Source organism: Palaemon carinicauda, chromosome 3, assembly GCF_036898095.1.
Source record: "Palaemon carinicauda isolate YSFRI2023 chromosome 3, ASM3689809v2, whole genome shotgun sequence".
NCBI classification, from domain to species: Eukaryota; Metazoa; Arthropoda; class Malacostraca; order Decapoda; family Palaemonidae; genus Palaemon; species Palaemon carinicauda.
In genome coordinates, this window is record NC_090727.1 from 173610442 (window position 1) to 173625531 (window position 15090).

The following is a 15090-nucleotide window of genomic DNA, read 5'->3' on the forward strand; positions in this document are numbered from 1 at the left end:
GCGCTGAAATCAAGCAAACGCCTCTCCGCTGGCAAACGATAAAAGTTTGAATGGAGTGGCCGTAGCGCCAACTGCCGTAGAGTCCGTCATAGTACCAAAGATGGAGGGGTGAGGGGGTGGGGGTGGAAGGCGGTGGAAGCGAGTCGACTTCCGGGGTCACCAATGTGACGGCCGAGAGAAAGGTTAGGACTTAAAGGCAGGAAGCAATCAACTGAGTAGTATTATTAAAGAACACTCTCCTTTATATACAAAACCTCAAGGCAACAGGAAAATACATGTTCGAGAAATGACAATGTTACATAGGCGACACATAGACATGTTTGGTCTGGTTCTTTTTAGTGCGAGGGAAGAGCGCAGATACAAGCATAATATATACAAAATAATTTATGTACGATCGTGTGACACACGGTTGGTACAAGGCCGTCTGCCAATGAATGAGAGATTGTGTTCATGCGGTATGGTCCAGACAGAGACTCGTGTCATTGAAAATTGTCCACTTTCGTTACATATCAGGCAGACGTATAACGTTACCACAGCTTTAGACTTTCTATTAACCAGAACTGATTATGATGTAGTATGTAAAATTGTACATGAGCTTCTTTCTTTTTATTGAATGTAACATTAATATAATGTAATTTCAGGAACTTGTTAATGGCGTATTAGTCAGATTTGTTTTTTTTTTAGCATTAGTACAATATATGTGTAATTGAAATTCATTTAGTTTGTATAAGAGATTGTACAAAATCTATTGTATTTAATTTTGTAATTTGGACCAAATATTCTTTTGTAAAATTCAGATTATTTTGTATTGTGGTCAATAAAAATATCTATCTATCTATCTATCTATCTAGGAAAGGCATCGCATACTCCAAGGCCTTTACAAAAGCTAAATTGCAAACAAGAGAACAGATTATTACCTTCAGCATACCTATTTAGAAGTTTTGCCAAAACTCGTTCAAAAACTTTAGATGTTATGGGAGGTATGGAAATTGGTCGGTAATCAGCCCGACTAGAGCTACCACAAGGACGTTTTAAAAGAACATCTTCTTGCTAACTTTGAAGAACAGCAGAAAACTTATGAGCTAAGAAAACATTGATCTTTACAAAATAATAAGGGAACTATACCATTTTGATCTACACCTCTACAAAGATCAAGGTTCATCAAGAGTATTAAAATTTAACGGGACCGTAAAAGCTAAACTAAAGTTAGTTTACCCTTAGAAACAGGAATGAAGATTATCGGGTTTCTCATTACTCTGCTTACTCTCAAACACATCAGCCTAAAGGGTTGCCTTTTCTTTTTATGAACAGTCAGGGATAGAGCCATCTGGTTTAAGTAAAGGAGGAACTGTTAAGTCTTCACCAGAGTGCAGGTTTAAGGGTAGTCCACCATTTTTGTTCCTGGGTTGTAACAGAAAGGATTTCTTTTATGGTTAAATTGTATTTTTATTCAATCAAAGCTTATACTCTCTGGACAACACATATTAGCTGAGTAGAGTTAATCCAAGTAAAATCTGATATGTTACCCTTCCAAAAATGATAGGCCTCCTGCTTCTCCAAACAAGCATATCTATAATCATCATTGAACCATAGTTTGTCCTTCACTCGGTACCTTAGCACACAAGAAGGGATACGCCTATCAATTGTTGACCATATTTTCATTCAAGAAAACAAGGTCTACACGTATATAATTGTGACCAATTCAAACGCAAAAGAATCTTGCTCTAAAAATAATTTTTTTAGCGTTAATGAATGTTACATGCAGTCATCGTTTTTCTTAAATAGATGTCTAACAATCGGAAAACAATTCTGTGATGTTAATTTATATTTTGAACTCTTAGAAATTATTCTTGAAATTGTATGAAGCATTGAAATCTATATGTGAGAAATTTTGCTATTGTATAGAGTCAAATATAAATTAGTTAGGTGAATGAAAAAAAAAAGATATACGATATTAAAGACCTGACACAATTATTAGTAAATAAATGAGAACAAGTAAATTATGTGAACTTGAGAATCACATTAAGTAATTATTTTAAGAAGGCTGAAAACCTTTCTTTCAGAAATAAAATTTTAACTGATCTCAGTAATTTTGCAAACATCCCTGACAAAAAAAAGGTGATATCTAAAACATACAGTAGGAATAAATGAGAAACCTTTTGTCCATCGCTCAATTTAATTTAGAAATGTTTGAAGCCAAACATCCTTAAAAATCATCCAAAATCTAATAAAATACAAAATAGCATGTCAGTCCAAGATCTCAGCAGTAAATCAATGGGGGCCAAAAGTTCATTCATTTATTTGCGACCAACAGCTTCCAGCTGCTTCCGGTATGCCCTCTGGAAGGCATCCGCTGCAGCTTGAACCTCAGCAGTGAAAGGAACTTGGTCTGGAGAGCCTGGAAGACCAGCTGGTTGTGAGGCGGCAAATGGTCCATACCATTTTGTCTGGACTGGAGAAGCTGGAGAAGCTGCTCTTTCGGCTGCTCTGAAAGCCCTGAAGAACTCTTCTCTGGCTTGTTGTACTTCGGGGGTAAACAAGTCAGGACTTGAAGCCCTTTCGGCTGCTTTGAAAGCCCTGAAGAACTCTTCTCTGGCCGCTCGTACTTCGGGGGTGTACAAGTCAGGTCTTGAAGCCCTTTCAGCTGCTCTGAAAGCCCTGAAGAACTCTTCTCTGGCTTGTTCTACTTCAGGGGTGTACCGGGCGAAGGCCACACACACACCAAAGATAGCTAGGACAACCTGCAAATAAAACATATCTTTGTTGATAACTATGAATAGAAAGTCTCGACAATATTTATCCTCAATGTCGATATCAGAATTTTTCTCTAAATAAAAATATCTTATTCAGAACTTCTTCTGTGATATTTGACAAATTCATCCATTCTCCTATTTTTTTTTTTTTTCATTTTTTTTTTGGCTTTAAATTTTTCATATACAAGAATAATGTAAACTCCTTTCTGTGAAGCTTGTATAAAAATCTCTACTAGTAACTTCGCCACTACTTAAATTTTCAAGCTACAAAAAGGCGCACAATAGGTACTAATATCCTAATGATTTTCAAATATCATTATTTGACAAATACGATATCATGGAGATGGCATGGCAAATGTCAAATTAAAATATAATCAATCCCGAGTAGAGTTAATGTTGAAGAATGAACTTGATTCGACAGATAGGCAACAATGTCAGTAAGGAAATTCAAGTTTTGTCAAAAAGGTTACGGTGTCAGGTGTTGCTTAATGGTTAATACATACATAAAGAATAATCATAGATAAACAAACTTAGACAACAGCAAATATCACTTTGTTATTTTAAGTGTTAACCATTGGCGTTCAGTACACAGTAGGAAATATAGTTCTACACTGCTACACTAAAAGGATGAGAGATAATACTCTAGATTAGAAAGGGAGGAATATTCGCAAAGGTGTAAGAATATATCACTTCACTTGAGATACGATGAAAAAAGCTAAAACAATCGCCATAAATAAAAGCTATTTACCAAAGTCTTCATGATGCTGAGGATGAGCTGATGCTGGACACCGTCGTGAGATGTGACGAGTCAAGATGCGCTCGGCTCTTTTATACTAATTCCAGCGATCCCAAACCAGTTGCGAGAGACTAAACTATTCAAGTTTGTGATGGCTAACGGTAGTGTCTTCAATTTTTTATTTTGTCACTTATTTGTTTGTTGTTTTTGGGTGGGTGTGGTCCTGCGGATGCTGCAGTGAGGACAAGCTGCGTTGCCGGGCAAAATTAGTTCGATAAGACAAGCACGAACTAAAAAATAAATGATGATTGTCATTATGCTAGTTTCAACCTTGCCAGATTACATGGAAAGTCTCTGCTTTTTTGTAACGTATTCCTGTTTAAGGATCTTCGTATAATTTGGTTTAGATATCAATGAATCCCTTAATAAAATTACTTGTGATAGACTCAATGTACTTTTTTATTTGGACATAATCAAACTTATTCGTCAGTTAGATTTAGAATAAAAAAAACTATTATCCCCTGAAATATCTAAGTATTTTCATAAAGTGAATACAAGCTTTGGTCTATTGAACTAATTTAACTTTATATATTTTTTCACATTATGGTCTCAGTTTGTTTCCAAATCATGACGATATTCAGTTTATAAAATAACGCAAAAATAACTCGAAAATATATAGAGTTCATTACATAAAATAAAGATTTTTAGACGCTGATAAAAACGTAAGGGTAAGTAAATACCGGCAAAAAAAAACACAACAACAATAACAACAACAACAAAGCAATAATAATAATAATAATAATAATAATAATAATAATAATAATAATAATAATAATAATAATAATAATAATAAAAATGATAATAGCAACAATCGTGGTAATAATAATAATAATAATAATAATAATAATAATAATAATAATAATAATAATGGTAATAATAATTTGTTATTACTATTAATAATGCAATTATTATTATGATAATAATCAATTATTATTATTATTATTATTATTATTATTATTATTATTATTATTATTATTATTAGCTATATCACAACCATAGTTGGAATAGCTGGATGCTATAAACCCAGGGGCTTCAATATGGAAAAAATAGCCCATTGAGGAAAGAAAATAGTGAAATAAAAACGCTACATGAGAATGTTTTATGATCGTTAACAGCGTTGAAATAAATTTTCCATACATAAACTATGAAAAGACTTATGTTAGCCTGTAAAATAAAAACATTCGCTGCAAGTTTGAATTTTTTAAGTTCCTCCGATTCAGCTCTCTGATTACCAAGATCATCCCACAACCTAGTCATAGCTGGAATAAAACTTCTAGAATACTGTGTAGTATTGAGCCTTATATAAGAGAACGCATGACTATTAGAATTAACTGCATACCTAGTATTACGAGCAGGATGATACTGTCTGGGAAGATCTGAATACAAAGGAGAGTCAGAATCATGAAAAATCTTATGTGACATGCATAGGGAATTAACTAAACGACGGTGGCATAGATCAATATCTAGATCAGGAATAAGAAATTTAATAGACCGTAGTTTTCAACCTACTTAAAATCATACTTTGAGTTTTGTTAGGGTTCAACTTCGTTCCATAACTTGCACCATGTAGATCTCTTTAAAACAAACTCCTAAGTACATTCAGGAAATGGAATTGAGACGAATAGAGTAGCATCATTTACACATGCATCGAACTTGTTTTCTAGGCCAAACAACATGTTATGTGTAAATAATATGAAAAGTAATGGGGCCAAAACACTACCCAGAAGAGCACCTGATACAGTATAACTTTCCTATACTCACTATGTTGCCTATTGACACCTAATCTTTGCAATTTATTCCACAAAAATTTGATAAAAATACTGAGAAAAGACCCACCCACTAAAAACTGTTTGATTTTTAAAATAAGGGCCTCACGATCACCATGGTCAAAGACAGCACTAAATCAAGGCGAACCGTACAAACTTCCTGACCAAAAGCAGGGGATTTTTGTACAGCACTGGTGATTGTAAGAAGGGCATCAAATGCTCCAAGGCCTTTACAAAAGCCAAATTGAAAACCAGAGAACAGATTATTACCTTCAGCATACCTATTTACACATTTCGCCAAAACACGTTCAAAAACTTTAGATATTATGCGAGGTACGGAAATTGAACGGTAATCAGCAGGACTAGAGCTAACACAAGCACGTTTTAAAAGAACCTCTTCTTGCTAACTTTGAAGAACAGCAGACAACTTATGAGCTAAGAAAACAACGATCTTTACAAAAACAAAGGAAATATACCATTTTGGTCTACACCTCCATAGGCATCAAGGTCCATCAAGAGGATTCAAATTTCAAGGGACCGTTTAGTTTAGCGTCAGGAAAACAGAAATGATGAAGATTGAGATTCTCATTACTCTTACTCTCAAACATATCAGCCAAAAGGGTTGGCTTTTATTTTTTTTTTTTTTTTTTTGAGTCAGGAACAGGGCCATCTGGTTTGAGTAAAGGAAGGACTGAGAGGTCTCCACCAAAGAGTGCAGATTTAAGTGTAGCCCAACACTTATGTTCCTTGGTTGTATCAGAAAGGATTTCTTTTATGATTAAATCGTTTTGCTTTTTAATTAAAGCATATACTCTCTGGGCAACACCTGTTAATTGAGTATAGTTATATCAAGTCAAATCTGATCTGTTACCCTTATAAAGATGATAGGCCCCCTGCTTCTCCAAATAAGCATGTCTACAATCATCACTGAGCCAGGGTTTGTCTTTTACTCGGTACCTTAGCACAAATGAAGGGATACGCCTATCAACTATGTTGACCAAATTTTCATTCAAGAAACCAAGGTCTACACTTATACAATGTGACCAATTCAAACGCAGAAGATCACTCAAAATGCCGTTCCAGATTTTCTATACTGTATATTTTACATGAGTATGACAAATCAGGGACAGGCTCTCCAGTCTTCATTGCTAATGGGATCAACTTATGATCAGATGTCCCAACTGGAGAACCAACCTTACTTTTTATAACACCAGGGGAGTCAGTGTTTAAGAGGTCCAAGCAATTACCAGACATGTGAGTAGCCTCATTTATGATTCCGTCACAGTCTAATTGAGAGGCAAACTCCAAAGCTTTCTAGCCATAGCGATCAGTAGGAGAATGAGAATTTAATCACTCTTTATGGAGAGCATTGAAATCATCAACAAAAACAAGAGAAGCCTTTCTATCATCTTGTATCTTATATATAACAGTAAAAAGACAAGCGAAGATTGATTCCGATAGATCGAACACAAATAAAAAATTTTATGCCTGCCACAAGCTTTTATTCCCTAAATCTCATTATACTTTAATGATAATAATTATATTTATGATAATAAAGATGATAATCGTCATCATCATCATCGTTTTGCTATCAATTCTAAAATTAATTTTACTATTACCATCCCTTTTCAATATTTTAAGAAAGAAAATAGTTAATTTTGATAGCTATTTCTCATGAAAAACGATATTCCGAAGTCAGAGAAAATAAATATGAACACAACACCAGAAAAATCTATTCACATTTTCTTCTAGTGACTTTCTGGATTTCAACATTTGTTACATTTTCAGTCCTAAATCAGTTAAGGTAAAACCCATCATTAATGAGACGATATTCCAACCCTTATGGATGAAGAGATAAACGGCCAAGTACCCAAATGATATGGTTGATTACAATCCTATCTCTTATCTCTTCACGTAAAGATGCGGCGTCAGCACAAATATATCCAAAGACACTTGGCTTGGCTGAGACATAGAACGAACTATATAGAACGAATTACTGGGTTGAATTTCACGATCTTGTATTTTTTGCTAAATTTGTGACTTAGATTGTCTAGGTATCTATGTTCCTTTAGAATTTAAGATGTAAAAGAATCTTCTATAAATCTTGAATAAAGACTTATATGATGCAAATGGTAGAGATATAAATAGTAAATAACTAGGAGCTGATGATCAGCAATTGGCAAAAAAAAAAAAATAAAAAAAAAAACTGATGTCCACCTTTCAACCTATACTGCTCACTTTCCATACCAAAGTTGATTTCTTTGCCCAATATTACTTTTAGTTGCAGCTTTTATTAACTTTTCCTATTGACCCAGGTGTTCTGCAAGAACATCGTTTGAAAATGAGATGATTAGACTAATCACCCCAATCTATTTAGATGTACCACTCTACGCTCAACAGTCTGGATAAACATCCATGTAATGAGGATTTCCACTTATGTAAGCATCGTCCGTGATTTATAAACAAGATGTGTCCCCTTTGTAGAACAGATAACATACGGAATGAGGTACTTAGGGGTACCACATGAGTTAGAGAACTATCAGATAAGATTCAAGACAGTAGAGTGAGATGGTATGGTCATGTCATGAGAAGAGATGAACAGTATATTTGGAGGAGAGTGGTGGAAATGGAGGTAAAGAGAAGGAGAAGGAGAGGGAGACCAAGGCGAAGGTGAATGGACTGTATCAAGGATGACCTTCGATCAAAGGGATTAACCGGTGATGATGTGTGGGACAGAGATAGATGGAGAACGCTGGCCAGAAACAAAGAAGGAGAAGAAGAAGATGTGTCCCCTTTGTGTCTCTTAGGCATTATGAGTATGTACACTCAATAACGTTGGTAGATTCGTGATTGTCCAAATAAATGAGCCAAGTTAATCTACAAATACAAGCAGTTGTACAGCATTCAGGCAAGAATTCTGTGAGGCATAGACAGAATAATTGGGAATTTATGTTAACATATTTTTATGTCCCTCTTTCATGATGGAAATAGATACTTTGTTACTGGAAAGTGAATCCTCTTTTACCTGACACTACTCTTATATGAAGTTCTGTACTACTGATAACAAATATCTCCTGCCCATACATGACAAAAAAAGCTTTCATCATTCATAGATTACCAGTCAGGTACATGATCTATAGATGACTAGTCTAAAGGGTAACTCTGCATTGAAAAAAGTCAAGTTGACACGAAATATGTAGCTTTCTCTTTATCTTAACTGTTTTAAGGCTAAATTTTTTTATCATATATATTATTACTATCTTTGAGAATTGCGATGTTGTAATTAGAAAGTCTCTCGTTAAAATTAGAAAAACAAAAATGTGTTTACCTACAGAAGGTGAATCACAATGGAAAGAATATGTATAGTAACTTTTATTTTATTCGGCACCTGTTATAATTCTTAGAATATAAACATAAATGTATATATGGTTTATGATTATATTTACATTTTGCCTGTAACTTAACCTGAGAATCAAAATACAATCATTTATCCCCAAGCTGGAGCTGGTGGTGCTGCGGCAGCGACCTGCCTCTGGAAACTCTGGAAGAAGGCAGCCTTTGCTGCCTGGACCTCAGGGGTTTCAGCCACCTGGTTGGTAGACCCTGGAAGACCAGCAGGAACGGTGGCAGCTACTGGGCCAGTCCATTTGGGCTGAACAGGGGCAGCGTGCACTGGGTTGAAGGTGTGTGCTGGTGCGTGGGCTGGAACACCCCTAGGCAATGCTGGTGCAGCACCAACAGTAGCTGACAGCTGAGCCTGGTAGGCGTTGAAGAATTGCTGACGAGCAGCACTGACATCAGCAGTGTTGCCGACAGGGGTGATAGACCCATCAACTCCAGCAGGTATAGTAGCAGCTACTGGGCCTGTCCATTTGGGTGTAAATTGGGCCTGGGGGTGATGGACTGGATTGTGGGCCTGGTGGGGGATGAAGTTATGGTGCTGTGGAGTGGCAGCTTGCTGAGCAGCCTGGAATGTCTGGAAGAACCGAGCTTTCTCAGCAGCCACCTCAGGAGTGTCCTGGATGAAAGGAACGGCTGAGCATACGCCCACCACTGCCAAAACAATCTAAAAGGAAAATTTCGTGATTCAGTTTTGGATTGAAGAATACGAAAGGAACTACAGTATTAAGCTTACAGTTATCATTACAAAAAAAATCAATTACAACAAAAATTCCACGTTTTTATTTCAAATATACAGACCTCTGTTTTATTTACTTCATGAACATACTGTTTATTACATCAACGCCTAAACATCTGCTGGAACTGAATGATCTATCTGATAAGGTTTAAAAATAATTTAAAGCCAAAATTCTTACAGATATAGGATTAACATGATGCTATAAAAATAATGTATATTTCCTTGCAATGTATTTCAACAGTATGAAAGATCAAGGGTTCTTAGCAAATATCTTTGATTCCACAAAAGGCCAACCATGAAAATCAGACATAATTATTTAGGAAAAAGGATAAGGAACGTAATCTTTCTAAAAAAAAAAAAAAAAAATCAGTTCAGAATCCTTTTGACTTCAGTCCTTCCTCGACCATCTCGAACACTTTCCACCTCAATTTATGTCTTGTCCAACTTTTAATAACCTATCAAGCTTTCTCCTCGTCATTAATATCCGCTGTGTCATTTTCAAAGTATGGATATTTAGACTATTAGGAAAACCCTCCAAAATGCATCGACTTTACTTTGAAATATTATAGAGTTCTTATTTTCATTACAGTTCAAATTCTAAAAAAAAAAGAAAAAATTTAGTGTACTTCAGCAAAGATTTTTCAGACCAGCTACCCAAGGTTATGTGATATCCCATGTCCAGTTTAGAAGGTCTTGAACTAAGTAAGTAACCTAGCACTGTATGTCTTTGGATAAATGGAATGCAAGCCTTTTTTATTTGATTGCAATTCATCCGTAGAATAACAAATAAACGTTTCTATGAAATCTTTACACCAAACGTAACAGGTACTTTGACCCAAAATGCATCTCTACATTTAGAGGAGCTTAAAACTATGCTATGAAACTGCTAATATAATTAATATAGGTGGACCTTTTTAAACCGTTGGTGTTATGCTAATTATCATTACTACAGTAGCATTAGAAAACCACTACTACTATTACTACTTGTAGTGATACTACTAAGACTAATTTTCTTACTATTATTATTCAAACTATGGAAGCTTTCTTACAAAAAAAAATAGATGAAGGAACTTGCTAAGCAGGTTTCCAAATATAAGATTCATACATATGGCAAAATAAGTCGAAAGAATAAAAACTAACGATAGGTGAACAAGCTCTTAAATATATGTATGTACAAATGCAAGTTAAAGTAATCATTTTTCCTGATCTCACTTGCTTGAATCGGAGTGAGAAACAAGTATTTTTCTTGACCTTCTATCGTTAATAATGAAAGTTTTCAAATCAGTGTTTTAAAAGAAAATTCTGTTCTCCAGTGATGAATTCATTACCAGACTGATGATATTAAAATGCCTATGAACAAAAATAAGTCGAACTATTTCTATTTTGTAGATATACTCCATGGTATAAAATAATCTATATACAGCAAGGAAATAAAATCCTACAATATTAACAGTGGTATTTTCAGAAATAATGTAGTTCATAACGAATAAAGTATATTTTCTTAAATTGGATCTTTGACATAAAGTAAGAAATAGAAGAAGAATATGAAAGAAAATATTTTCTTAAACTGTATCTTTGACATAAAGTAAGAAGAAGTAGAAGAAGAATGTGAAAGAAAAAAAATATTTTCTTAAACTATATCTTTTACACAATGTAAGAAGAAAAAGAAGAATGTGAAAGAAACAGAAATACAAAGTATACGAAAGAACTACATTATCCATGAATAGAAAAAATATGTATAAATATATATATTTATATCTTTACCAAAGTCCTCATGGTGATGTTTATGGGTAGATCCTCAGGCAACTTACTGGAACGCTGTACAGTCATGAAGTCCCTTATATACAGCTCCTGATTGCGGGGAAAACTCGTAGATCAGGTTTCTTTTTATCGAGTTTTGCTCTGGATGTTAAACTCATTAACGGGATGTTGAAGGTGATATGCTTCAGAGTATTTGCATTGCTGTTTGCTGGAAATAATGACAGAGATTCAGTTGAATATAATGACAGAAAAATAATTGAATATAATGACAGGGAACCAGTTAAATATAAGGAAAGAGATCCAGTTAAATATAATGACAGATCTAGTTGAATATAATGAAAGATATCCAGTTAAATATAATGACTGAGATCCAGTTACATATAATGAAATATATCCAGTTAAATATAATGAAAGAGATCCAGTTAAATATAATGACATAGATCCAGTTAAATATAATGACAGAACCCGTTAAATACCCTATTTAACTCGAAAAGAATTATAGTGTCAAGTCCATATTTTCTAATCAATGAATGATGAAGCCCTTAACAATAAAACTATCAGGATTAATTCCATTTCAGTTCGAATATTTTGATAAAGAAAAAAGTAATTACTTACATAATCGTTAAGAAAATTTCAAATCCTACTTCTACCATACATGAGAACCAACGGGAGCTTTTAAAATCAGATTGTGTTAAGGTCTTCAAAGGAAATAAGTCTACCTGAATATATATGTGCTGGGGTTGCTGTGGCCTGATCGGTAACGTCTCTGCCTGGTGTTCCCCAGTCGGCGGTTCGAGTCCCGCTCAGACTCGTTAGTGCCATTAGTGTCTGCAACCTTACCATCCTTGAGAGCTAAGGTTAGGGCGTTTGGGGGAGCCTAAAGGTCTATCTGCTGAGCCATCAGCAGCCACTCCCTGGCCCTCCCTGGTCCTAGCTTGGGTGGAGAGGAGGCTTGGGCGCTGATCATATAATATATGGTCAGTCTCTAGGGCATTGTCCTGATTGCTAGGGCAATGTCACTGTCCCTTGCCTCTGCCATTCATGAGCGACCTTTAAACCTTTAAACCTGGACAACATCCTGAGATGTATAAAATTATAACATTCACAGTCCCCACAGTTATAAAATCACGACATCCAAAACACCCAATATTTAGATAATAAGTAAGATGGTGGGTTTATAAATATGACTATAAATTATTTCAATCAATCAGATTTCAACAAATTTAGCAACAGAATAGATATCATCATATATATCATGTTGAAATTTTCCTTAAATTTTTCTTGACGAAAACACAACAGGTAAAAGTAAAAATAAAGAAAAATAGATTCTACGAAGGAAAAGCTCAATGTTCAAGCTCGTCCATCAACGTAGAGAGTCTTTCTTCACAGATTTGTTTTGCCTTTTCTTTGGATTTGGACATGGGTTAACACAAAGTATACATTCAATATGTTTTTGACTGTGATCCGAGAAAAAAAAAAAAAAAAAGTCTTACTGAACGTGCGTATTTCGCAGAAGTAAGAAATCTTATCTACACTTTTTCCCGTTCGTAGATTTAGCAACTCTTTTTAAAGAAAGGGCTTTTTCACAAACCTCCTCCATTTTCGTTGATATTATGATGTCTATACAATATTATAAGTAGCTAAAATGGAATGCCTATCCTGACAATCTTGGTATTACTAAAGCTTATGGATTGATATCGTTGCCATCTTTTTATAAACAAAATCGTAACTATATTTATATCTGAAATTTTGTATGTAGGAACATTGTTATGTCAAGATTTGGTAAGTTTCGGTATAAGAGTCTGTCGGAATTTGGCTTTCGGAGTTATGGTAGTGGGGATTGTGACCCAGATTCATATGGGTTGTTGCTAATTTGGGCCTGAGTTCAAACCCCCTTCAGGATTTGATAAAATCCACTTAAATATTGTCCTTTCACCCACTTGAAAAGGAGGTTTTGAGGTGACAGGTACTGTGGGTGTATTTTTGAGTACTCAAAATGGAGATTTTGGGGTAAGTGCTTGATCTCAAGAACAGCGCTTACAAGCCTGCATCTTAAAGGCTTGCTGAGAGATTACAGTGTTTCGGTATATATCAACATTCACACCGGGTTAAGTACAGTACTGTAATTGTTCACTGGCTGCTTTCCTCTTGGTTAGAGACTCTTTAGCTATGGTAAGCAGCTCTTCTAGGAAAAGGACACTCCAAAATCAAACCATTGCTCTCTAGTCTTGGGTAGTGGTATAACCCTCTGTACCATGGTCTCCCACTGTCTTGGGCTAGAGTTCTCTTGCTTAAGGGTACTCTCAGGAACACCATTTTCTTTATTCCCTTTCCTCACTGGCCTTTTTTCTCTGTTCAAGAACTTGGGTTTTTAGCATCCTCCTTTTTCAACTAGGGTTATAGCTTAGCTAATAATAATAATAATAATAATAATAATAATAATAATAATAATAATAATAATAATAATAATGATAATAATAATAATAATGATAATGATAACAATAATGATAATAATGATAAAATATACGGTGATACGTGTATTCTTATCCTCAAGGCAATATTTTCCAAATCACTTTATTATATTATGCAACTTTTATCATAAACGAAAAATTTTAGTTTGAAATAATCAATTCTAGTTTCACATTTTTTTTTTCATTAGAATGGGACTGCCATTACAATCATTGTCTAAATTACCCATCAGCTACCTTCAATGCTGCACTTATATACAGTTCCTTCGATGATCTTATTTCAGTAGAATGTTTCTGGATCCTTGCTGCAAACATTACCATTATTATTATTTGTTTTAAACACGAAGAAGCTAATGTTATGTTGTGTAGTCAGAAATTGTTATTTGCATAATTGTGGCATGTTGTATGTTAAGAGGGAAAAAAAGATTGGAGGTGCCACAATAAATTTTATGCTTCATTGTCCAATTAATGGCACTATTGCTCCTGCTTTTTCTGCCTATAAAGGTATTTTTTTTACGACACGACAAATTTTGAGCCATGGAAAGTAGTCCATTTTATTAATCACTTCCTGTACTATAACTGAGACCATCGAAGTATAGTTTCTAACTTTGAATTCACACCTCTTGGTGGGTTCCAGGGGGCCGTAGCCCGAGGCCCCATACGTAAGGACATGGTGTCGTAAGTTAGGTAAGGTGAAAAAGGTTAGGTTAGATCGTATTCCTGTGCTTGTTTCACTGATGAAATGTGGTTGTTTATGCTCGAAAATACGTCTGGAATTGCGAATGTTGGCCAGGTTCTAATACTAAAGGAAGATAGGAAATTAAAGAAAATATTTTAATGGGGAATTTTTTTTTCTTTTTTTTTTCTTTTGCTACAAAGGTCACATGTAAGAAATTACCCCAGCATGAAGAGGGTCGATAGGATTTTCTTCTTATACGTATGGTCGTATATAAGGGCGGAGTTACTGTTAATGTTTACTAAAGTTTCTTTAACTACGTACAGCCCATTTGAAATTCTAGTTGCCCTTGCTTCCAATTTCACTTTTAAGAAACTTATCCCGACTGTCACTTCCTCAATAGCATAAAAAATTGGTATATATAGATAAAAATAAATTCTACATTTATCGGGACCTCTCAGTTATGTAGATGTTTTCTAGTTTTTTTTTTTTTTTCTTTTTTTTTTATATTTTTAATACTGTTATTCCGGTTGGTCTGAAGCAGGAAGTTCCTATCACAGACTGTTGGACAAAAACTTTAAAACTAAAAAATTCCTTATCTCTGATCGGAATTCGAATTTCTGGCGTTGTCATACATTTACCTGTAGCTCATTGTGCATATTATATAAGTTTTTTTAATGATACTGATTATCTTGCAATTCTAAAAATCTAAAATTTATTGTGTTACCAGTC

The 15090-nt window shown here is 34.7% G+C and overlaps 2 protein-coding genes across 2 annotated transcripts in view; both read right to left on the minus strand.

Annotated features, from left to right (window-relative positions):
* Positions 1-2157: 2157 nt before the first annotated feature.
* On the minus strand, positions 2158-3658 carry LOC137638784 (cuticle protein CP1499-like). The gene is made up of 2 exons (XM_068371152.1): positions 3502-3658; positions 2158-2741 (listed from the first exon to the last, which is right to left on the minus strand). Exons 1-2 carry the CDS (start codon positions 3511-3513, stop codon positions 2298-2300), a joined length of 456 nt encoding a protein of 151 aa, XP_068227253.1. The 5' UTR covers positions 3514-3658; the 3' UTR covers positions 2158-2297.
* Positions 3659-8672: 5014 nt separating this feature from the next.
* LOC137635427 (uncharacterized) overlaps positions 8673-15090 on the minus strand; it is an 8695-nt gene continuing 2277 nt past the window's right edge. The window contains exons 3-4 of the mRNA XM_068367905.1: positions 11218-11304; positions 8673-9381 (exon numbers count right to left, since the gene is read on the minus strand). Of these exons, the coding sequence (XP_068224006.1) occupies positions 8803-9381; positions 11218-11304 (666 nt within the window). The 3' untranslated portion in view covers positions 8673-8802. The remainder of the gene's footprint in view (positions 9382-11217; positions 11305-15090) is intronic.